At 34.2% G+C, this 24803-nt stretch overlaps 1 protein-coding gene across 5 annotated transcripts in view; it reads right to left on the bottom strand.

Annotated features, from left to right (window-relative positions):
* The window catches only part of SLC38A9 (solute carrier family 38 member 9), a 93486-nt gene that overhangs the window by 35081 nt on the left and 33602 nt on the right, over positions 1 to 24803 (bottom strand). For 4 of the 5 annotated variants that reach the window (XR_014023731.1, XM_081307580.1, XM_081307581.1 and 1 more), the window contains 6 exons: positions 14730 to 14862; positions 10176 to 10297; positions 9974 to 10037; positions 9673 to 9766; positions 6556 to 6726; positions 2837 to 2896 (listed from right to left, as the gene is read on the bottom strand). Coding sequence is in view for 4 of the 5 variants with exons in the window: in XM_081307580.1 (XP_081163706.1) it covers positions 2837 to 2896; positions 6556 to 6726; positions 9673 to 9766; positions 9974 to 10037; positions 10176 to 10297; positions 14730 to 14862 (644 nt within the window). In the remaining variant the exon portion in view is untranslated. The remainder of the gene's footprint in view (positions 1 to 2836; positions 2897 to 6555; positions 6727 to 9672; positions 9767 to 9973; positions 10038 to 10175; positions 10298 to 14729; positions 14863 to 24803) is intronic. The other variant, XM_081307583.1, reaches the window with a different exon arrangement.

Below are 24803 nucleotides of genomic sequence, written 5' to 3'. Positions count from 1 at the left end.
TAATCCAAAATAATTCTGGAAGTTTATCACCCTTGATAGAAGCCCAACAGCTGGCTGACATTACTAGAAAATTAGTAAAGTGCACATATGTGTGTATTATGCGCATGCGCATGCATACACACATACACACACACACACACATATTGTTTGTTTGTTTGTTTTTGGTGGTACTGGGATAGAACCTAGAGATGCTCTATCACTGAACTACATCCCCAGATCTTTTTAATTTTTATTTTGAGATAGCATCTCCCTAAATTGCCTAGGCTGGCCTCACACTTGCAAACCTCCTGCCTTAGCCTTCCTAGTCATTGGGATTACAGGCATATAGCACTATGCCTAGCAAATGTATTTTTTCTTAATATTGATTTACAGGTGGCAATTTCTTCTATTATTAGATACTGTACAAATCATTCTCATTGTTTCTAATTTCACAAAAGAGCTTTTGATAGTAATCAGCATTCCTAATACTAGTGAAAATCACTTATACTCAGCAACTGTCATATTCATCACTAGTCAAAGAGAAAGAACATTTATTTTATTATGAATTTTATTCTCTACCTATTTTTTGGTATGCCACAAAACCAAACATTTAATTTTTCTCTTGTTCTTTCTTAGCATCTTCTCTCTCTCTCTCTTTTTTTTTTTTTTTTTGGTGGTATTGGGGATTGAACCAGGGCCTTGTGCATAGGAGGCAAGCACTCTACCAACTGAGGCATATCCCCAGCCCCTTGTTCTTTCTTAGCATCTTAACATGTACCTTTTTCTTCTATGCTCTGGAAAAAAAAATTGTCTTTGCTAACTGTAGTAGTAAAGAGCACAGACTATGGAAGTAAATTGACCAAAACATCTGCTACTTAACAGATGTTTTTGGGCAAATTAACTTCTCTGTGTCTTGGATCCTACATTTACAACGTGGAGCTAACAGTTTACCTTATAGTGTTGCTGTGAAATGTTTAGAACAATGTCTTTGCCAAGTAAATATTCAATAAATATGAGCTACAATTATTTTGCACTAACTAAGATGGGTTGTTTCATACTTTATTTACCATACTGTTTCAAAATGAATATTAAAAGATAAATAAAGACATGCTGATATTAACACAGGTTATCACTATGCAAAGTAAACTGACTTTGCTGATGGTACTTTCCAAATTATCAACATAATTATAATATTTATGACCTCATGGATGAAATTACTCCCTGCTGCAGAAGAAATTCTATGAGATAATTAATAAGCTACTTCCATCAATGGTATCAGAATAGCTATACAGCAAAATCATTTTCTCCTTTAAGACAAGATTCTTTGGGGCTGGGGATGTGGCTCAAGTGGTAGCGCGCTCGCCTGGCATGCGTGCAGCCCGGGTTCGATCCTCAGCACCACATACCAACAAAGATGTTGTGTCCGCCGAGAACTAAAAAATAAATATTAAAAATTCTCTCTCTCTCTCTCACTCTCTCTCCTCTCTCACTCTCTCTTTAAAAAAAAAAGACAAGATTCTTTGAAAATTCTGGAGTAAGGAACAAGGTACAAGAGATTTTAGTAGAGCAATTCAAAGGAATTATTTTATTCTCAGGAATAAAAGCTGGTTATTCACTCATTTTCAGTAGTTGACAATTGACAGGTTAATAGTTGACAATTGACCGCTTAATTAAGGGGTAAAGTAAAACACTGAACAGCAAGCATTGGAATGTATGCTTCATGAGAAGTATGACTACTGTCTATTCATTATTATAAACCCAGTGCTCATAACAGCTCCTGACACATACTGGGCTTAATAAATATTAGTGATCAATGTGTACCTCCATAAAGATGGCATCAATTTAGCATTCCTGAAACCTAACTCACAAAGCTTTAGGTAATGTTCAAGGTTAACAGCAAAACTGTCAACAAGGTTACAACCGTGTTTACATTCATTTTCCCTATGATTTCCATACTGGTTTAAACCCAATGGCCACAATGGGTTTATTTTAGTTTTTTAAAATTTTTATGTTTTTGTGGTGCTGAAGATTCACCCTAGGATCTTTCACATGTGCTCTACTGTTGGGCTATACTGCCAGCCCCAAGAATTTATTTTTAGTAAATAAATTAAAGGAAAATTTTATTAGTCTCTTTTCAGTATCAGGAAATTATTTTATTGGTTACAAATCTGTGTAGCCTATAGATTAGTAACTAAAATATTACACACCTAAAATTAAGTTAACAAACTGAAAACTATTCTTCTAGACACTTAACCCAAGAAGTGATGTAGGTTCTTGAAAATATTGATTATTCAGGCAATACAGACACTCTGAGCTTAACTATGTGTTGTATAATACAGGTTGCATATCCCTTATCTGAAATGCTTGGGACCAAAAGTGGTTCAGATTTTGGATTATTTGCATTGATTTTACCAGCTGCACATCTCTAATTTTTGCTTTGTTTTGGATGATGCTGGGAATAGAACTCAGCACAACAAGCATGTAGGCAAGCACTCTAGCATTCAGCTACATCCCCAGCCCCCCAATCTGATTTTGGAACATTTTAGATTTCAGGTTTTTGAATCAGGGATATATAACATGTATGAACTAAATATTTTCCAGCTCACATTAACACAACCTATTGACTAGTTCACATCAACATAAACTTTTTTTGGAGTTTTTTAAAAAATGTATCAGTTACCAATAATTTAGTAGCAGCTCTGTTAACATAATAATAATAATAATAATAATAATAATAATAATAATAATAATAATATTGCACTTTTCATTTACCTAAAATAAATTCATAGGTTTTAGCTTAAATTCTTTTTGGACAAAGTGAGGAATAAAGAAACAAATTAAATTCCAAACTACTTACCAGGGTTGCTATTATTGGTTCTCAGTGTAGTGTCTGTGTCATTAATGTGATGAATAAAATCTAAAAATTAAAGACAAAAATGTAGCTTAACACTGAATGAAAGATGCTGAATCTATTACCCTCTAAAGTTTTTTATTTACAAAAATATTAAAAATATCTACCAAATGTAATATAGTATCTAGAACACTAAACCAAAACAACCTTATTATTTTTTTTCTTAAATATTTTTTTTAGTTATACATGGACACAATATCTTTATTTTTGTTTATTTTTATGTGGTGCTGAGGATCGAACCCAGGGTCTCACACATGAGAGGCAAGTGCTCTACCGCTGAGCCACAACCCTAGCCCCACAACTTTATTTTTAACAGTTTCACCTTCTATAGCTTTCTTCACTTACAGGAATCATAATATTGGATTCAGAGTCCCACTTTGAAAATTTTTATATAATTTAGTATTTTAAAAAAAATCTACCTACAAGGCTAAATTAATAGTAGTAAAAGCCCTGGAATGTAGATAATGTGTACAATTTATTTTTCTATATTCATGTTAATTACAGTTAGATTTTACATAAAGTTCTAAAATATGCAAAAAGGGAAAACAACAATCATGTAGCTGAACTTACTGGGAAAAATCACTTAAGCTCTTTGTAAAGTACAATACGTGCTTTTATGGACCCAGGGCTGTATAGTAATTATTATGCTCCCAAGAACCATTGAGTTAGATTAAAGGAAGTATCAAAGAAAAAAGCATATACAGCCATGGTATATTAATATGAAGTCATACTGATTTAGGGTAAGCCCTAAAGTCAATGATTGGTGTCCATAAAGAAAGAGTGAAATTTAGGTGCACACAAACACACACATCTACACACATACATGTACGTATATGTTTGTATGTATTTATATGTGTGTATGTATACAAATATAAATGTATGCACATACATACAAACCATTTAAAATAATGAGTAGATAGGATGGAACTTTCTTTATGAATGATGTGACTATCTAAATAGAATATCAAAAAGTACATGCAGGGCCCTGGGTTCGATCCTCAGCACCACATAAAAAAAATAAATAAATAAAAACAAAGGTTAAAAAAAAAGTACATGCACAAAATTATTAGAACTAACAAGAGTTCAGCAAGTTTGCTAGATTCAAACATACAGAAATTGGTTTATAATCAACAAACAATTTGAATATGTGATTATTTCTGGAGAGATAAAAATATTCTGTTTCTTGAAGGAGGTGTGGGTTATATGAATGTATCCATTTAACCATTAATCCATTGAATATTGTAAGTCAAATATTCAAGTATTTTGATGAATAAATTCTTTCTAAAAAAGAGAACTATATATATAAAATAATAGTTGAACTGGTGTGGCAAATGTGTATAATGTGGATCATGCTTTCTTAATGGATGTGGTATTGCTCCCAATGGGAGGAAAAAAACCTTATTATTTTTATATATCAAGTATAGATATACATACAGTTCATGAACAGATTTATAGTATATCCGAGATATACTATATAAGCTATAGGGGAGAGGAATATGTAGGATCCTTATACTGTTGTTTCCTTTGTATGTTTGAAATTTTCTATAACAAAAAGTGCACATGTTGTATATTAAAACCACATTTACAAAAAAAAATTTAAGGTACTAAGGAAAAAGTCTTTAAAAAAGATATGCAAGAGCTTTATCAAGAAAAATTTAGAAGATATTTAAAAAGCTTATATAAACAGAGAACTATGCCATGACATGATCATGGATAGGAAAACTAAGTATCCTAATTATGTAAATTTTCTCCACACCTATAAATCTAGTGTAATTCTAATCAAATTCTAAACTCAGTACCTTAATGGCATCAATAGGGCATACTGACTAAAAAGTTCAATGCAATTTCAATCAAATTCTAATTGGATTTCTCTGGACCTTGACAAGTTGATTTTAAAATGTTAGGTCCATAGACCTTAGTGGAAAAAATTATGGATTTGAAATTAAAAGTAAAGCCAAGCCACCAACTAGAAGATATTTGCAACTTGATGGATAAAAACATTCCATAAAAAAGAAAAAGACCAATAATCCAATAGGAAAATGGGAGAACATGAATAAGTTACTTAACTGTTTATATAATTAAGAAAAGATGCCTAGTGTTACCCCTTATGAACAGATCTTGAGTGACAAAATCTGTCATAATACCTGTGAGGAGAACACAGAAGGAGGGACTTTCATAATTGCTGGTACCAGTGTAACTGATAAAACCAGGATAAAGAATAATTTGGCAATTTCTAACAAGGTGAAAAAGTGAATATTCCAATTTCCAGAAGTCTGTCTTAGAGTTACAAAGCCAGGAGAAACTCTCACATGTATGAAGGAAACAGAAATAGAGATGTTTAATAAAGTGTTGCTTGTACTAGCAAAATAAATTAAATGTTCATCAAGAGAATGGATAAGAAAGTTGGGGTATATTCAAATTATTAAATATGATAAAGCAGTTACAATGAACTGTATATTAATAAATATGACAAAAAGCAAGTTGCAAAATAACTTGAATAGATTAAAAACATGAAAGACAACACTATATGTTGTTCGTATAGTTATGCAGTAAAAACACAAAAACATGCATGAGTGAAAAACACCAAATTTAGGGAAGAAGGAAAATGGGACTGTGAAGGGGAATACACATGTGGCTTCAATTATATCTGTAATATTTGATTTTTTCATAAGAATAGAGAACTAATACAAATATGGCAAATGTTAAAATACTAAAGCTTGTTAGTGGGTACAATGTTATTTATATTAACTTCTGCATTTTTTTGTAGATTGCAATGTTTCACAATTTTTCAACAATAAAAATGTTTGGCAATAAAACATCTAATTAAAAATGCTAATTTTATTGTTTAAAATAAAAATAGAATTCCTGACCCCTCACTTAAATACTGTAGAGAGACTAGCTTTCATGTAAATCCATATTTTAAATACATAGTTTACTTAAAGGCAGCTAAACATACTAAGTTTTAGGTCTATCAATTATTAGGCAAAAATAATTTGGAATCTTATTCAATATAAGATGAACTTCCTCTATCCAACTTAAAAAACATTATAAAGAGTACGTGGTCTGAATTTCTAAGACTCTTTTCAGAATTCAAGTAGCTTACTTGGGCAGATTACAATTTTGTAGTATATAAATAATATATTTATCAGATAAATTCTAATATTTTTAAAATAAGTAACTGAAATTTTTTTCTCCTAATCTACACATCAAATTCTTTATTTTATTTATTCATTTTTTTTATGTGGCGCTGAGGATGGACCCCAGGGCCTCGCACGTGTTAGGCGAGCGCTCTACCCCAGAGCCACAACCCCAGCACATCAAATTCTTTAGCAACAAACACTAATGATTTTCACAAAATTTTCTGTTACAATACTAAAATTTTAAACAATGCTTAAAATAGTCACTGAGTTATGACAAAATTTTATATTAATTAGATACTTTGAAGGAACATTGTTTACTCAAAAATTAATGTTTGGAAATGAACATACACATTATATTTGAGATCATAACCATGGAAAACAAACTGAATCATAAATTTTCCAGAATTACATACTTACAGTACTTCTTATTTTGTAATATCCCAAGTCCTGGAGTTTAAGGCAGAAACTACAAGAGTAATTGTATTTGAAAGTAATTGTGTTAAAGTATATGATATCAATACTTACTAAAAATAAATTTTCCAGTATTAAAAAGAAAATTAGACATAAGCACCCAATAAACTATCATTGCTCCAATGAGAGACACCAAGGAGAAAAGAAGACTTGACCACTGCCCAAAGGAACCAAAATAATATCTGCAGACATCTGGATATTCCCAGGTAGTGGTATCCAATGAAGCTAGAGAAAATTAAAAAAAAAAAAAAAAAGAATAAAAACAGATGGAGATCACATATTCTATATTAATAATTTGTGTTTCCCAAATTAACTCAAAACATTTAGCAAGATTACTGATATTTTACCACCAGAAATAATAGCAATTAAAACACAGTAGAAGCTGGGCAGTAGAGCACACTTATTATCCCAGCAACTCAGGAGGCTAAGATAGAAGGATCATCAAGTTTGAGACCAGTTCGGGCAACTTAGTGAGACCTTGTCTTAAAATAATAACATGGTCTATTTTTCTCACTTGTTAAGATCTTGTTCTTTGCTCTTAGATATAATTTTATATTTTTCTTCCAGCAGATGTGTTGCTAAATTCATTTCTAAGCTTACTATTGTGAATGAAATACGTTTCCTGCTTTGTAGTTCTAGTTGATTCTTGACCTTATATGCAGCTTACTTTCGTGTTAATAGTGTTAATAACTTAGCATTTTTAATAAAAATATTTTTGCTCATGATATGATTCTAAGTCTCTTCTACTTTTTTTTGTTTGTTTGTTTCATTTTGATTTTTTGCGATACTGGAGGTCTAACCTAGGGCTTTGTATATGCCAGGTAAACGCACTACCAAGCTATATCCCCCAACCCATTCTTTTCTAGTTTTTTGATTATTTTTATTTTTTGTTGCATTTGATGACTCAAAAGAAACCCTGAACAATTATGAGCATTATTATGTTCTAATGGAAACATTAAAATGGAGCATTGCTACTTTAAAGGGAATAGCTTTAGCATTTTATCGATGCTTGTACAAGTTTAGGAATAAACAGACATTAACATTGCTTTTTGCTTGTTTGGTTTGTCTGGGTACTAATGCTTGAATCCAGGTGTGCTTTACCACTGAGCTACATCTTTAACTCTTTCTTTCTTTTCTTTCCTTCCCCCCCCCCCTTCTTTTAATTGTTGATGGACCTTTATTTTATTTATTTATATGTGCTGCTGAGAATCAAACCCAGTGCCTCACACATGCTAGGCAAGTGCTCAACCACTGAGGTACAACCCTAGTCTCTCCAACCCTTTCTTAAAATTATTTTTTATTTTGAGACAGAGTCTTACTAAGTTTCTTAGGGCCTCACTAAGTTGCTGAGGCTGGCCTTAAACTTGAGAACTTCCTGCCTCAACCCCTTCCTTGAGTTGCTGGGATTACAGGCCTGTGCCACCAGATCCAGCACTAGGCCTTAACAAATTTAAACAGTGCCTTTTACTTAAGAATTTTAAACAGGAACAGCTACCTAACTCTGTTAGTGCCTGTTTTGGATTCTGTTGATAATTGCAGATATTTCTTTAAATTAATGCAGTGAATTACGTTGGATTTCTTAATAATGAAACATACACGCTTTATGAGAATATACCTTACTTTAAACATAGGATATTATTCTTTTGAAATGCTGCTTTTTCTGACAATGCTTTCTTAAGAAGTTTAGCCAGACGCAGTGGTGTATGCCTGTAATTCCAGCAGCTAAGGAGGCTGAGGCAGGAGGATCTCAAGTTCAAAGCCAGCCTCAGCAACAGTGAGGTGCTAGGCAATTCAGTGAGACCCTGTCTCTAAATAAATACAAAATAGAGCTGGTGATATGGCTCAGTGATTGAATGCCCCTGAGTTCAATCCCTGGTAGACCCCTGCTCAAAAAAAAAAAAAAGAAGTTTACAGCCAATGCTGTAATCCCAGCCACTTGGGTTGTGAATTAAGGGCCAGCTTTGGCAATTTAGTGAGGGCCTGGGTTCAATCCCCAGTACCAAAAAAAAGTTTACTACCATATCTTTTTCTTTTTTTAACCCCAGGGATTGAACCCAGGGCCTTGTGCATGTGAGGCAAGCACTCTACCAAATGAGCTATATTCCCAGCCCTGTTTCCTATTTTTTAGTAGCTACAGAAAGATCTCAGAGAAGCTATGCTCTCATTTTTAAAAAGACCCTGGATTAAGATATGCAGTCACTACATATGTTTAAAGAGGTTTTCCAAGTTCAGTCAAAACTGAAAAAGAGCAAAACTAAGGCTAAACTTTCTCATTTAGGAACTAGAATGAATCTTCTCTTAAAACTTTAAAATAATACTCCCTAAGTGACTAAGAGGATATTTGGTACCTAAATAAAGAAGCTGCTTAAAGCCAGGCAAGATAGTGCGTGCTTGTAATCCCAGTGACTCTGGAAGCTGACACAGGAAGTCCACAAGTTCGAGGCCAGCCTCAGCGACTTAGCAAGACACTGTGTCTCAAAATAAGTAAATAAACAGGACTAGGACTGGGGATATAGCTCAGTGATAAAGTATCCCTAGATTCAATTCCTGGTACCAAAAGACGAGAGAGAGAGAGAGAGAGAGAGAGAGAGAGAGAGAGAGAGAGAGAGAGAGAGAGAGAAAGAGAAAGAGAAAAGAAAGAAAGCTGCTTAGTAGAGAGAGGGAAAAAACAAGAGGTACAATCTGGTCAATTGGTTTATATATACTAACAGCATGCGTGAAAATAACGCATGTGTATTTAGGTCCTAACTTACTTTAAAATGACCTAAAAAGATATTTCCCTCATCCAATAGGCAGGTGTGATACAGTCCCAGCTATTGGGAAGGCTGAGGTGGAGGATCACTTGAGTTTACAAATTTGAGACCAGCCTGGGTTGAAGACAGCCTGAACAACATCATGAGACTCCATTAAGAAAAAAAAAAATAGATCTTCCCTAATCCAGAATTTTTATAGATGAGTAGAGGCAATAAATAAATAAATTTCCCCCCCTCTCCCCCTTTCCTCTCTCTTAAAAAAAAAAAAAAAGAATTGTTGAAAGCTGTGAATTAGGGAAGTAAATCTTTAAGTACAAAATTGAAAGACGTGGAATATACACATTTGGATCTGCCTCAATGGCAAGTGACTTACTAATACTCAAATCACTAATCTATTTTCACTGTGTCAAACTCTTACATATCATGGTTCGTGATTTCACCACTCTGTAGCAGCAATAAAGTGTTAAAAGGCCCATCAGTATGATGACGCACATTCCAGTGGTAAATCCAGCCTGTTTAAAATAAAAATGTAGAACGACATGTCATCATGTAAGAATAAATTCATATATAATCATACTAAGTGACCCTAAAACATCATAAAACCTGATAATCAAAAACTATGTATATCATCTATTTAATGAAATTTATGTCAATTTCTTATAAAACAATATATAGAGAAAACATTTTCAGACATAAAGTGTGCTAAAAAATTATATTACCTGTTTTATGCCCCAAGGAATACTTAGTATAGATGTTCCCATCATGGTATTCCAAATCATAAAACTGAAAACACAGAATAATAGCCATAAAAATATGGAGTTAAACTCCTGAAATATTTTAATTAAGGAAAAAATTAAAATAATCAGTAATTTGTATTTGTATACCATTCAAGTCATGCTCCAAAAATTAATTTTTACTCACATGGTTACTAAACTGGTGTTTTTACCATATCCTTCAGTGCAGCTTTGAAGTTTATATGCAGAACCCAATGGACTATAAACATAGCATTCCTCAGGAGCTGGAACTACATGGTCTGGAGCAATCTGGTGAAAAAGAAACAGAAATGTCAGAAAAAGTAAATGTGTTAAACAGGATACATTCTATACATCAGAGTACATTATGGTACACATGTTTCTAGATACCATGAACAAAGAAAACAGTATGCATCCCTGATTAGTGAATTAAAAAATTATTTTTCAAATGTAGTAGTAGATCTAAAGAAACGAAAATTTATGCAACTGTCAAAATATTTTTCTCTTCACCTTTGTGAGAAAGGAGGAAAAAGAACCAACAAAGAATAAGATTAAGGAAATCTAAATGCAGAAGACTGGCCTTAAATGAGGAGAATTTCAAGAACCAAATGATTACTGAATTCTGATGAGAGGATATTTTCAGCAAAGAGACAAGCAGGGAATCTCAGAATACAAAGAATCGAGGAGTCAACAGATGGTAAAGAAATAAATAATAAATACAGACTGTTAAAAAATATTTTGTTGCCTGGGATTGTAGCTCAGTGGTAGAGCGCTTGCCTAGCATGTGTGAGGCACTGGGTTCAATTCTCAGCACTGTATATAAATAAACAAACCAACAAACCAACCAACAAATAAATAAAAATAAAAGTCCATGAACAACTAAAAACAATATTAAAAACAAAAACGAAAATGCTTTATAACAGAGGAAAAAGGTAACCTACAGGGGCTTAAGGAAAAGGCAAAACAAAGATTTTTTTTTTTTTTTTTTGGTACTGAGGATTGAACCCAGGGGTGCTAAATGCCTCACTAAATTGCTGAGGCTGGCTTTGAACTTGCAATCCTCCTGCCTCAGCCTCCAGAGCTGCTGGGATTATAGGTGTGCAGCACCATGCCCAGTGCAAAACAAAAATTTTAAAGGAAGAGTTTTAAGTATGTAAGCAAAAGGGAAGAAGCCAATAGAGGTTGAAGATATAACAGAGATGTTTCTTATACACATAGCTCCCAAGTTATCCTCTTCATTTCTTCCTAATTCTACCTTCCTATTTTAGAGGGAAAAGAATACTGTTTCCTGATGCAATTCTGCCCATCTCCGTAAGAATAGTTCTTTAAGAATAGGCAGTCTAAGCTGGGTGCAGTGGGGCATGCCTGTAATCCCAGTGACTCAGTAGCTGAGGCAGGAGAATCTCAAGTTCAAAGCCAGACTTAGCAACTTAGTGAGACCCTGTCTCAAAGAATAAAAAACAAACAAACAAACAAACCAAGAAAAGGGCTGGGGATGTAGCTCAGTGGTTAAACATCCCTGGTACAAAAAAATAAAATAAAATAAAAATAAAAATAAATAAAGCAGTCCTAAAAGGTATAGAACCTGATGCATAAACCAACAATTTTTATATTTAGCAATTTTTATTTACAAATAAAAATTTACAACTCTGTGCTAGGTTTAGCATTTAAGAAAAATATATATATATATTTGTATATATATATATATATATATGGCTTCAAACTTTAAATTCCAGTTGGAGGACAGGAAGCAAGAAGATAATAAAAATTGACTCTATGGTATACTGTACCATAGGAATAACAAATAACAACAATAATGGGGACTAGAATAGTTGGAGAAGAATACACGGAATAGATGGAGTATCAGGACTCAGTAGGAATAGAGGATATGGATTGTGGATTGGTACAAAAAATGAAAAAGTGGTATCCTTTTTCTTTTCGTGGCGGCTCTGGGGATTGAACCCAGTTCCTTGTGCATTCTAGGCAAGTATTCTACCACTGAGCTACATTCACAGCCCTTTTGAATTTTATTTTGAGACAGGGTCTTGCTAAGTTGCCTAGGTTGGCCTAAAATTTGTAATTCACCTGCCTCGGCCTCCTGAGTAGCTGAGATTACAGGTGTGTGCCACCAAGCCCAGCACATTCCTCTCTTTATGTGCATTTGGGTGGTGGTGTCTTGAAGGCAAAGAATATCTTCAGTGTTCTGCATGGTGTAGCTTTGAAAACAACTATTTCCCAGAGATACAAAGACATATGGAAAGGGTCTTTTGCCTTCTCTTTACCCATAGTCCTCTTGGGTCTGAATTCTGTTGTCCTCTGCCATGAGTAAAAATTTAAAAGGACGGGTTGTGTCCATGTGAGGCAGGAGAAAAACCACTATGGCTAGCAAAGCAAATTGAGAAAATGTGAAAATAAAAAGTTATAAGGGGCAGGATTAGTAAGAAGTGGCAATTTCTGGCTGTGTTCTTACACTGACTATATAAAGAAACAACCTCCAGGTCCTGTGCCTGGTCTGCACTGTGTGAATAGAGAGACATAAAGCATGCCGGAGGGCAGGGGGTGTAAATTCATAGGAGAGACAAAAAAATTGAAGGGTAGATCCCACTCTGGCAGTGGTCTAGGGTGGTACTTGTCAGACTGAATATTACTATAAATCACACAGGGATCTTCTTAATATGTAGATTTGCTTCAGTAGTCTGAAGTGAGGTCTGAAATTCTCCATTTTTTTTTAAGCCCTCGGTAACACTATAATACCAATCTGTGCAGGCTATACTTTTATTAGCCAGGATCTAGGAGATGTTGGGAGACGATGATTTTCTTCCCTTTCCTATTATAGAATAAAAATGTCAAGGTAAATGGGAAATTTTTCATAAACAAAAAGGTTTAACTCTAAAACCGAGATCAGTGATTTTATATTGTTATTCCCTAAAAAAAAAACAAAAACAAAAATATATTTAGGAAAAGTAATTTGGGGATTCTTTTTTGTAGTTGTTGTTGTTGTTTTGTTTTGGGGTACTGGGGATTGAACTCAAGGACATTCAATCACTGAGCCATATCCCCAGCCCTATTTTGTATTTTATTTAGAGACAGGGTCTCACTGAGTTGCTTAACTCCTCGCCTTTGCTGAAGCTGGCTTTGAAGTCAAGATTCTCCTGCCTCAATCTCCTGAGCTGCTGGGATTACAGGCATGTGCCAGTGTGCCCTGCCAATTTTGGGATTTTTCTGAAGGTGAATGTGGATATTCAAAGACATTCATTAAAAATGTTTATATCAGGGGCTGGGGTTGTGGCTCAGCAGTAGAGCACTCGCCTTGCATGTGCAAGGCCCTGGGTTCAATCCTCAGCATCACATAAAAATAAATAAAATAAAAGTATTGTGTCCAACTACAACTAAAAATATATAGAAAAAGTTTATATCATATTGTTAATTGTAAAACTGTAGATTACTGTTTATATACTTTGATTCACTAGAGTCATCTCAGTGTCAGTTAATAAAAGGGATTCAACTTGGTACACAATACAGTCTTAATTTCCAAGCAAATAATGTATGCTCAAGCCTAGACTCCTGGCTAATATCTCTGAAATTTGTTTCCCAGAGTACAGCTCTCAGAAGGTGTGAATTAGAGCATTAGATAGAGGATTGCTTGTACTTTTCAAAGGGCTTAGATAATTCTATAATGGAACTAAGACTTTATCATCACTATGGATGTAAAGTCCTACAGGGGGTTAGGGGAAGCCCCCAAAATTGAAAAAAAAAAATTATCCTACCTATTACATTTGGAAGTCTTTACTTTGGCCATAAAAAAGGAGAATTAATACTTACTTCACATAGCTATTACAAAGATTAAATGAAATAGATATATTCAAGTGATGTCAAATCCCATATGGTGGTTAATATCTATTTTAAAAATCATATTTTTCTCCTAGAAGATGCCCACTTTTTTCAGTTTTCAAGATTCTGAATATCTTGTATGTGACCATTTTGATAAGCAACCAAATTACTTACATATTTTTCATTCCACAATGATAAAACAAACAAACAAAAAAGATCAAGGGTCCACAAACTGTGGCAAATCTAGCCTTCACTTGATTACTTACAGCCCCTTTCCTAAGAATGTTTCTTATTGTTTTTAATGGCTGTAAGACAAAACAAAGAAACTGCAATGGTATGTAGTCTACAAAACCTAAAATTCTGTAGTATCTGGCCATTTGATTCCTGTTTTTGATCCAAAAAAAGGATAATGGGAAATAGGAAAATGCTAAATAGGAAAATATTACATATATGAATAAACATATTTCAGTTTCTTACTCTAAAAAATTTCTAAAAATATTTTTCCTTTGTAGTTTCCAAGTTAAAAATTGAACAGACTAACTAGAATTTTATGTTTTAAATCAATGATCTAAGCTGCCACTTCAGAAGTAATTTATCTTCCTCAGAGATCTTGGGAATGAGGATAAGCAGAATTTAATTAAAAAAAAAAAAAAAAACCCAGGCTGTTGTTAATACAGAGAGAGTTTCAAATCTCTCTATGCCAGGTTAGATAAGAATAAACTAGACAGAGATGTAGATCATGTATTAATTACTATCTTTGACTTCACATAATGCTGTCCTTGGAACACAGCCAGCAAAAAGTTCAACAACTGGGAGTTGCCCTGGTTTATGTTGTTCACTGTTCATTTCAGTTTAACTTCAGGAGATTAGTAATGCTTTGTTTGCCTCTTACCAGGGCCTTGTCTGCAGGAGTGGTGAGCCGGCTGTAGTAATGAATCCTCTTGTTCATAGCAGAGGCATGGTCACTAACCCTCTGAATGACATCATTCACGCTGACGATGTTTGTGGGCTCTATATAAAAGGGCCTAAAGAAGGGAATATATACTTGACAAAAAATGTTCAGGCAGAAATTCTGGAAGTCAGCCATTGAAGAAAATAACTTCTTGTCCTCCATTAGAAATGGGATGCACAAAGGCAAGGCAGTCACTTCTCACTTTTGGTGGGAAAAGAAAATGTCACAAAAGAAGTATTATCCTAGCCACAGAATTAAGTTTTTGTCTCATAATACTTTTACTTTAAACATACTTTTTAATCGTAAGGGATTTTCCAACAGACGAGACATAACAGGAAGACCTTATTATTAAAGAGAAATTTTGAAACGTTATCAAAAAGAAATTTAGCAAAGAAAAAAAAAAAGAATTATAGCAGTTGTCAGTTTCAACGATGAAACTTAGAAACAAACAGCTTTAACTAGTTTTTCAAAAAGCTTCTGGCACTCAATCAGAGAAATTACAGATAAAAATATCCCTCTACTGAAGAGTCCCTACTCTTTCCTTATAAGACAAGGTTACCTCTTAAACAAAATTCCTATTTCTCAATTCGTGTATTAAGGACTAATGATCTCAACCATTTTCCTTGTGAGACTCACCCAAAGTAGTATCAAATGGAACATCAGGACACTAAAGACATTTTGCCTCATTCTACTCTTATTGAATTTTGGTCATATACTCTATTATCCTATTATTTATGTATATATTTCCTTCTCATGACTGTGTCCTAATCAACTGCAGATTTTGGTTTTCAGTCATTAACCCCTTTAGTTTCTTTTCGAAATCCTCTCCATTTCTTCCTTTCCTCCTTTTCTTTCTCTTTTTTCTTTCTTCCCTTTCTTCCCTTTCCCCCTTCCTTCCTTCTCCTCCCCCTCCCCTGCCATCTCTCTCTCTCCTCTATCTCCTCTTTTTGCAGTACTACTGTATCACTGAGCTATATCTTCAGCTCTTTTTATTTTGAGAAAGGGTCTTGCCAAGTTGCCCAGCTAGCCTGGAACTTGTGATCTTCCTGCCTCAGCCTCCAGAGTAGCTGGGATTACAAAAATGTGCCACCATACCTGACTCTCAATTACTTTCTAAACCTCCAGTAACATACTGCCCAAATGGAAAGACCAGAGTTGCACAAAAGGACTGCATTTCTCTGCTAATTGTCAGACCCCTAGAAGTCACAAATAACACTGTACCCCAAACTGTAAATAATTTACTATATTACATTATATACAGATAAAAATAATAAGAAAGGAAAAAAAGCCAGGAGATCTATCATTGGTTTCATATAACTCTACACATATGGTTCTAAAAAAAATCTTAAAATATATTGATGCAGTGGTGCATGTCTGTAATCCCAGGGGGCTGAGACTGGAAGATCTCGAGTTCAAAGCCAGTCTCAGCAAAGGTGAGGTACTAGGCAACTCAGTGAGACCCTGTCTGTAAATAAAATCCAAAATAGGGCTGGGGATGTGTCTCCATGGTTAAGTGCCCCTAAGTCCAATTCCTGGTACAAAAAATTAGAAAAATATGTATAATCATTTCTGGAGATATTAACATAAAGAATCTTGAAATCTTTTATTATTTACTCTCCACCACAGCATCTGAATATTATGAGTACTATCTAGGTCAATTCAACAAATATGTACGTAGAGTACTTGATAGAACAAATATGTGGGTATGGAGATTTTACATATATATATATATATATATATATATATATATATATATACACATATATATGTATATATATGTGTGTGTGCGTGTGTGTGTGCGCGAGCGTGCGCGCGCACGCCAAGTATATTACTGCTGAGTGCATTAAGTGGAATCAATAAATTTTAAGGGAATACAATGAAAAGACATGGTTCAGAAATGGTTCACAGGCTGAATAAACAATCCCTACTTATACATTTGGTAGCCTAACATAACTACCAATCTTCCCTAAGCATTATGATGTGCTATAGAATTTATCTCTATACTATGACATTCAGTAGTACTAAAAAGCAATATTAAATATTGCTACCTGGCCAAGCACAGTGGTACACGTCTGTAATCCCAGCGGCTCAAGAGGCTGAGAGAGGAGAATCACGAGTTCAAAGCCAGCCTCAGCAATGGTGAGGTGCTCAGGAATTCAGTGAGACCCTGTCTCTAAATAGAAAGAGATGCGTATGTTCTACTTATAGCTTTTTACTCTGAAAATGTAATGATATTAACATCAACCACTATGTGGGTTTGAAGGCCTGCTGAAAAGCAGTTTAGGAAGTGCTAAACTTCTTGGCTCCTGGCCTCTTACAGAAGTGTTAACTGTACCAGTTCAGTTGGCCTGGGTACTATGAGAGCAGAATGACTGAAAATTTTTCTTTTCCAACTGTTTTCATCAAGAGTGCCTGTTCAAACAAATATTTGAGAATACAAATTCTCTTTAAAAATATACAACTCAGCATAATTTAACTGAATTATTAAAAACATATATGCTTAAAGCTTCATTTGAGAGAGTGAAAATACATTTTTGAAGTAAATTTTAGTTGGATATTAAAACATTCTAAAAATTAAACAATACTACATAGAGGGAAATATTCAGAATAAGACTTTTGAAACTTTTCTCTTTTGAATACAGTTTCACATGATTGCTTCCTATCAATGTTATTTCCCATTTTATGTAGCTCTGCTCTGCCACACTGAAAATAAAGAAGTTATATCTGTCTCACCTTGTAAATATTTATGGTCATGCCACAGGAAAAAATGCCTTTAATATTAAGCAAAATTTATAAAATATTTCAAAATGTGACTCAAATTCCATGTGTTCATTTAAAATAACATTTATAAACAGAGAAACCTTATTTCTACTAACACCTTTCCTAAGTTCCACTCCTTAAATTCCTTAAAAATTTTTGGCTTTTAAATCTGTCTCCACCCTTCTTCCAACCAGTTATGCTTCTCTGAAGTTTAATAACAATTCCATGATTCTTAAGAAGGTTAATATCCAACATGACAACCTTGACTTAAAACTGTCCATTTATTCACATCCCTGACAGGTTGGGGTAATTTGTTAAAAAACAAAAAGGGAATCAGGTGTTCCAAAAAATCTCATGCAAATAAACATTCAAAATAATGAACCAACTGTACTTGCTTCTACCTGCTTGGTATTTAATATCTGCTGGGCAGCTTTTCACAAAGTTGACAGAAAAGAAGTTAAGAAAGTTATTATACCTAGCCATTCCTTATTGTTACTAGAAAAATATTGGTAATCTCTGGCTTGTTGATGTTTCTCACTTCCTTTGATATCTATTAACATTCTCTGTCAACAACCCTGTTCTATGGTCAACAAACATGAAAAAATGTTCAACTTCTCTAGCAATTAGAGAAATGCAAATTAAAACTACATTGAGATTTTTTTCTTACTCCAGTCAGAATGGCAATTATCAAGAATATAGGTAACCGTTCATAACCCAATTGAGTCAAATGTATGAAAGATGATATATCATGAGCTTTGTAATGTTTTGAACAACCAAAAAAAAAAAAAAAAGAATATAGGTAACCATAAATGTTGGCAAAGATGTGAGGGAAAGGGGTTCACTCATACATTGCTGGTGGGTCTGCAAATTAGTGCAACAATTCTGGGAAAGTGGTATGGAGATTCCTCAAAAAACTAGGAATAAAACCACAATTTGACCCCGTTATACCACTCCTCTGCATATGTTTGAAGGCTTTAAAAACAGCATGCTACAGTGATGTAGCCACATCAATGTTTGTAGTAGCTCAATTCACAATAGCTAAGCGATGGAATCAATCTAGGTGCCCTTCAACAGATGAATGGATAAAGAAAATGTGGTACATATTCTCAGTGGGATATTACTCAGCCATAAAGAAGAATGACTATGACACTTGCCAGTAAATGAAAGGATCTGGAAACTATCATGCTAAATGAAATAAGCCAATCCCCCAAAACTAAAGGTCTCTCTGATATGTGGATGCTAACGCAAAACAAGGGGGCAGGGAGAATAGTAGTTTATTGAATTAGACAAAAGGGAATGAAGGGAAGGGAGGGGGGATAGGAATAGGTAAGACAAGGGAATGAATTCCTATGTACATATGTGAGTACACTACAGTGAATCTCAACATCGTGTATATCCACAAGACTAGAATCCTAATTAGAATAAGATATACTTCATATATGCATAATATGTCAAAATATATTCTGTCACATGTATCTAAAAAGAACAAATAATAAATAAATAAATAAATAATCAACACTATAAGCTGCAGGGAAGTAAATGGTGAGAGAGATGGTAAACCTGGTCCAGCATATAAAGGATTTCAGATGTCAACAAAGGACTTAATCCTAAATGGAAGACTCCTCAGTTTTCTTTGCTGATTACTTTCCAAATCCACAAACTTTAAATGTCGGAGTATCCCACAGTTCAGTCCATAGACATTTTTCTCAATTCTCACTCTCTTGGTGGATTCATGTACTCATATAACTCTAAATCCATGTATATGATAATGATACTTGAACTATTTCCAGCCTGAATGCCTGATTCATAAATCAAACTGCTCCGCCAAGCCTCCCTTACCCCATTATCTTGGACTTCACTGTCTACCCTACCAGGCTCTTCATCCTTCCTGAAATACTATAAGCATATACCTCCTTTAGGACCTTCGTTATTAATCTTAGGTAAAAATCAAAGGCTTTGAAGACCTTTCATCTATATATTTGCATAGCTTACTTCTTTACTTCATTCAGCTCACTCCTCAACTGCCCTTTCTCAATGAGGCATTTGACTACCCTAATCATCATATCTGAAATTTCAACACCTCTTCTCTACCCTTGCTATTTCCTGTCTACCAGCTCGGCTTTACATTTTCTCCTTAGCATCTATACTATCTAACATAATATATGCCTAATTATTCATTTTTAGTTGCCTCTGCTATAATATATCCTCCAAGAGCAAAGCTTTTTGTCAATTTGGTCAGTTCCATATTCCCAGGGCCTTATACAGTACCTGGCATATCATAGAAGCTCAATAAAATCTGATGAATGTATAAAGGATAAACCTGCATTACTCTAAGAAAAATTAATTATTTTGAAATAACTTTAGATTGACACACAGAAGCTAGAAAAAGAATAAACAGAGATGTGAGTTCCCTTTTGCCCCTCACTTAGGTTCCCCTTCTGGTAACATATAATCATCAAAACTTGTATTACTTTTATAGTCAGAAAATAAGTCAATAAAAATTATGGGGATAATACAACTTTCATATAAGTTTAAAATTTTTTAAAATAAAAATTTGGGGGAGAAAATGATGGGAGAAGTAATCAAAGGATCAAATGCAGCACAAATGAGAAGACTCGACCTGTAGGAAAATCAGTCTAGTTGTGATATCCCCAAGCCATTTTATCCATACAGGAAACACCTCAAACATCCAACAACAGTAAAATGTATAAATAACTACAGATACCCAAAAATAACAAATAGAAATGAAAGAATTAATTACATATAACTTGCCCAAAGATTACAATGTTGAACAAAAATCAGAAAAGAACACACTGAGTACGATCCCATCTATATAAGGTACAAAACCAGGCCAACTAAATTCATATTTAGGAATATACAGATAATAAAACTATTATAATAATAAGGAAATGATCATACAAATCAAGATAGAGGTTACCTTTATGGAGAAAGAGATTTCTTTGGGGAAGATCCCATGGGGAACTTCTGGGGTGCTGTTATTTCTTGAACTTGGTGTTGGTTAGATGGTATTGGCTTTGTAATTTCTTAAATTCCACATATATAATGAATTTTTGCATATATATCAAATGATACAAAATCTTTAAAAATAGATACTAAATGAACACGTTCCTTTAAAAAATAGTAAGGGGATTAAAAGAGACCAAAGTATCTTTTGTTCTGTCCAGAAATTCATTGGTATTTTGTGTCAAAGTACCTTAAATTATTTTCAAACAAATATGAGTTGTATATTTTTCTTTTACAAAAAGAAAATTGCTCTAAATTGGCTGATCTCTTTTATAATGACATGTGGCTACCAACAGTATGCTAATAAGTACATGGCAGATATTATAAACAAAACAAACCCAAACCAAACAACCCCACATTCTTAATCCTTCTCTCCTCAAAGTAAAAATGATATTTTAATAGTAATTGAGAAAGTAGTTCCTTTTTTAAAAAAAACTCATGTTATACACAGAACATTTTGATAATGGATGTTTGAAAATATTTCCATTGTTACATGAAATTATTGCTGGAAATGATGTCTGTCACTAATAAAAACTTACATCCACAATATGAGTATGCATGGATTCAAAATTTTCTAAACTAAAAAACTTTCAAATGAAGAATTTAAATGGCCTTTGAATCTGTTATCAAACATAACAAAGAAATCAAAGGAATAAAGTACTAAAGCAAGTGGAACTATTAGTATCTTGGTGTTTATTTCATGAATGTATGTATTAATACAAATATTTTAATTAAGTGTTCAGTTCAGGTGTAGTGGTGTATACTTGTAATTCCAGCAGGTGAGGCAGGAGGATCAAAAGTTCAAGGCTAGCCTCTGGAATTTAGCAAGATCCTCTCTCAACATAAAATAATAAAAATGGGCTGGGGCTGGTGGCAGAGCGCTTGCCTAGCAGGTATGAGGCACTGGGTTCCATCCTTAGCACCACATAAAAATAAACAAAATAAAGCATGCTATCTATCTACAACTACAAAAAAGAAAAAAAGGCAGGGGATATAGCTCAGTGGTAAAGCAACTTAGGTTCAACCCCTAGTACCATATACACACATGCACTCACAAAAGTGTTCTGAAGTATAAAATGTTTTAAAATCAGTGAAGTAAATATTCAATATATTTCAAATGTGGAGACTTACAAACATTGTAAAGCATCAAATAAAACAATATATAAAAACAAAACACTAAACAGTTTTTATTCTAATATATTTTCAAGATGTAGCCAATGCTTCTTTCACTTTTGTATTTTTCTGCCCAGTGTGACTTCCAAACTGACACCATGAAGGAATGGACACAGAAAGGCTTTAGGACCTTCCTGAAGTGTTCAGCGCTCCTCCTGTGGAGCTTTCAGACCAGTGAGGCAGCTCTTCCACTCTGTCAAGAATGCGCTGAGTTGTAGCAGCTTTGATTTCTCTACCAGTTAATTTGGAAAGGGTGATTCTGTCCATTAATCCTCTCTCATTTCTCCAGCAGAGAGATCTGCTACCTTTTGAGGATTCCCTCTAAATCAGTGTGTGTGTGTTTGTGTGTGTGTGTGTGTGTGTGTGTCTGTCTGTCTGTCTACCGGGGACATTGTTGCTGGAACTGGGCAATAAATAGAGTAAGGAGGTGTCAAGAATGAAGGGAAAGGCAGAGAAATGGAAAAGAGGAGAAGAGGCTGGGGGACTGGAAAGAGAGCCAGGAAAGGTGAAAAAAACTAATGGTTGTTTACAAATTAACAGTATTGAATCAACAAAAACACTAATAATTCGAGCTTTAGAAATAGCATGGTATATCGGAACATAGATAACCAGACTGCAATTACCACATGCTATTAGGTTGTGTGTGGTGGCGCAAGCCTGTAATCCCAGCGGCTCAGGAGGCTGAGGGGCAGGAGGATCATGAGTTCAAAGCCAGTCTCAGCAATCTTGAGGTGCTAAGCAACTCAGTGAGACCCTGTCTCTAAAAAATACAAAACAGGGCTGGGGATGTGGCTCAGGGATTGAGTGTCCCTGGGTTCAATACCTGGTATTCCCCCCCCCAAAAAAAAATTGACTAGGAAAATTTCAACAAAATTTTCCATATAATTGTTGGATGAAACTGAAGTAAACTTCAAATTGGTCTGAATTACTGCATGACAAAATATAAAATTGAAAAAAAGAAAGCATACTGAATTATTATTGGTATTATAAAGTGAAAACAGAAATTTTACTGCACCGGTAGTAAATATTTATTGAAACTTTCATTATTATGTGTTTTTAATAGGAAATATACAAATAAATATATGTACATAATTTGCAAATGAATATGCATACATACATATGCAGTCCCATTGTTTAGACTGTTATTGTTTTTTTAACTGAAAAGAGTGTATGATGAAAAATATGAGAAAAAATTAAATTTGATAAACACCTGGGTTGAAGGTTATGAGTTCCCTATTTTAGAATTTTATGCTGTGATTTAGCTGCAAGTAAACATCTTCAAAAACACGAAGAATCTGACCTGAAAATTCCTTTAAGAATGAGTTTTGAAATTCTTTTCGATGCAATTCATGCTTTCAAATTTTCTTTCTTAAAATTTCTATTAATTATTGTTTTAATTCTATTGTGCTAAAGACAAATAATCTTTTCTTTTACGGCCAACAAAAGGATCAGTAAAAGAAATGCAAAGTTTCAGTTTTTCTGTTTTCTTTTTTAGTATCAACACTGGATAAGGATTACAGAATTGTATAAATACTAGGAACATTTCAATCAAGTTAAGATGCTACATGTACTTGCAAGTAAATACCAACAAACAATTCATCAGTTTTTCTCTAAGTTAATATAAAGAGTAACACAGTCACTCATTTCATCTTCAGTTCAGAAAGAGCAGTTCCAAAGAGGACATGATGAGTGACACTCCACAAAAGATTAGGAATGTGGGAAATTTCCCAAGAGGGCACAGTTCTCCAAGCAGCTGCTTCTTTATCCACTTTATGAGAATGCCAAAATAAATCATAAATTGTCTCAATTTATTTAAGTATAATAATTAATAAGAGTAGTATTAACAATATCCTGAAATGAAGAACTTGTTTTAATCCTAACAAAGGGCTTCAGCCAGCAATGCCCTGCCAATTGTTACCCTCCCTCTTACACAATCTACCAGAAGAATTTCTGAAAAAGATAAAATGTCCAGTTTCATAACTATTCCCCATGGGAAAAAAGAAAAGTAAGGAATAAGAAAAACGACAGACTAGCATTTCAACTAAAATTTCCTTTCCTTAGAAACCAGAAAGATAATGAAAAGGTAAAAAATTCAATAAATATTATATGTAGAGAAAGAAATGTTTAATAAACATATCTGATTGTTCAGATAAGTACTAAAATGGCTTTTGTCTTATTATGTTATTTTTTATTTTATTTCATTTGGACACAGGGTCTTGCTATGTTGCCTAAACTGTCCTCAACTCCTGGGCTCAAGCAATTCTCAAGTAGCTGGGACTACTAAGTAAGTGCCACCATGTCCAGTCTGCTTCTGTCATCTCAATTATCTAGAAATTGAAAATACACAAACAAAAAGAAACCTACATATACTCTCTAAACAGATGGGGGTGGGGCGTGGCAACTCATATTTGTCTCATAAAATGCTATAGTTTGAATGTGTCTCCTTCAAAATTCAGGTTTGCCAATGTGATGGTAAGAGGTGGAGCCTGTAAGAGGTAAAGAGGCCATGAGGGCACTTCCCTCATTAATATCAAGGCCTTTTTAACAGAAGCTTCACACAGTATTCGATTAGCTTGCTCTTCAGCTTTTCTGAAAAATGCAGCAAGAGGCCCCTCAAACAAACCAAAAGCTGGTGCCTTGATTTCAAACTTCTCAGCCTCTAGAACTGTGAGAAAATAGATTTCTGTTCTTTATAAATTACTCAGTCTCAGGTGTTCTTCTATAGCGGCACAAAACAGACTTAGACCCTTAAGAAATGGATTCTATATGCCAAGCCTTCATCATGGCTCTCAAAAAAGGTAGATGGACTAAGAGAACTTCTGCTTTACAGAAGACACTAAAAACAAATAGTCAACTTAACCTGGCCATCCAGGTGATGATGCATGTATTTTCTTTTTTGGGGGAGTGAGGTACTGGAGATTGAACCCAGGAGCACTTGACCACTGAGCCACATCCCCAGCCCTATTTTCTATTTTATTTAGATACATAGTCTCACTGAGTTATTTAGCGCCTCGCCACTGCTGAGACTGGCTTTGAACTCGAGATCTTCCTGCCTCA

This window comes from Spermophilus citellus, assembly GCF_964194105.1.
Source record: "Spermophilus citellus genome assembly, chromosome: 1".
Classification (NCBI taxonomy): domain Eukaryota; kingdom Metazoa; phylum Chordata; class Mammalia; order Rodentia; family Sciuridae; genus Spermophilus; species Spermophilus citellus.
This window is presented reverse-complemented; position numbering and strand designations above follow the sequence as displayed.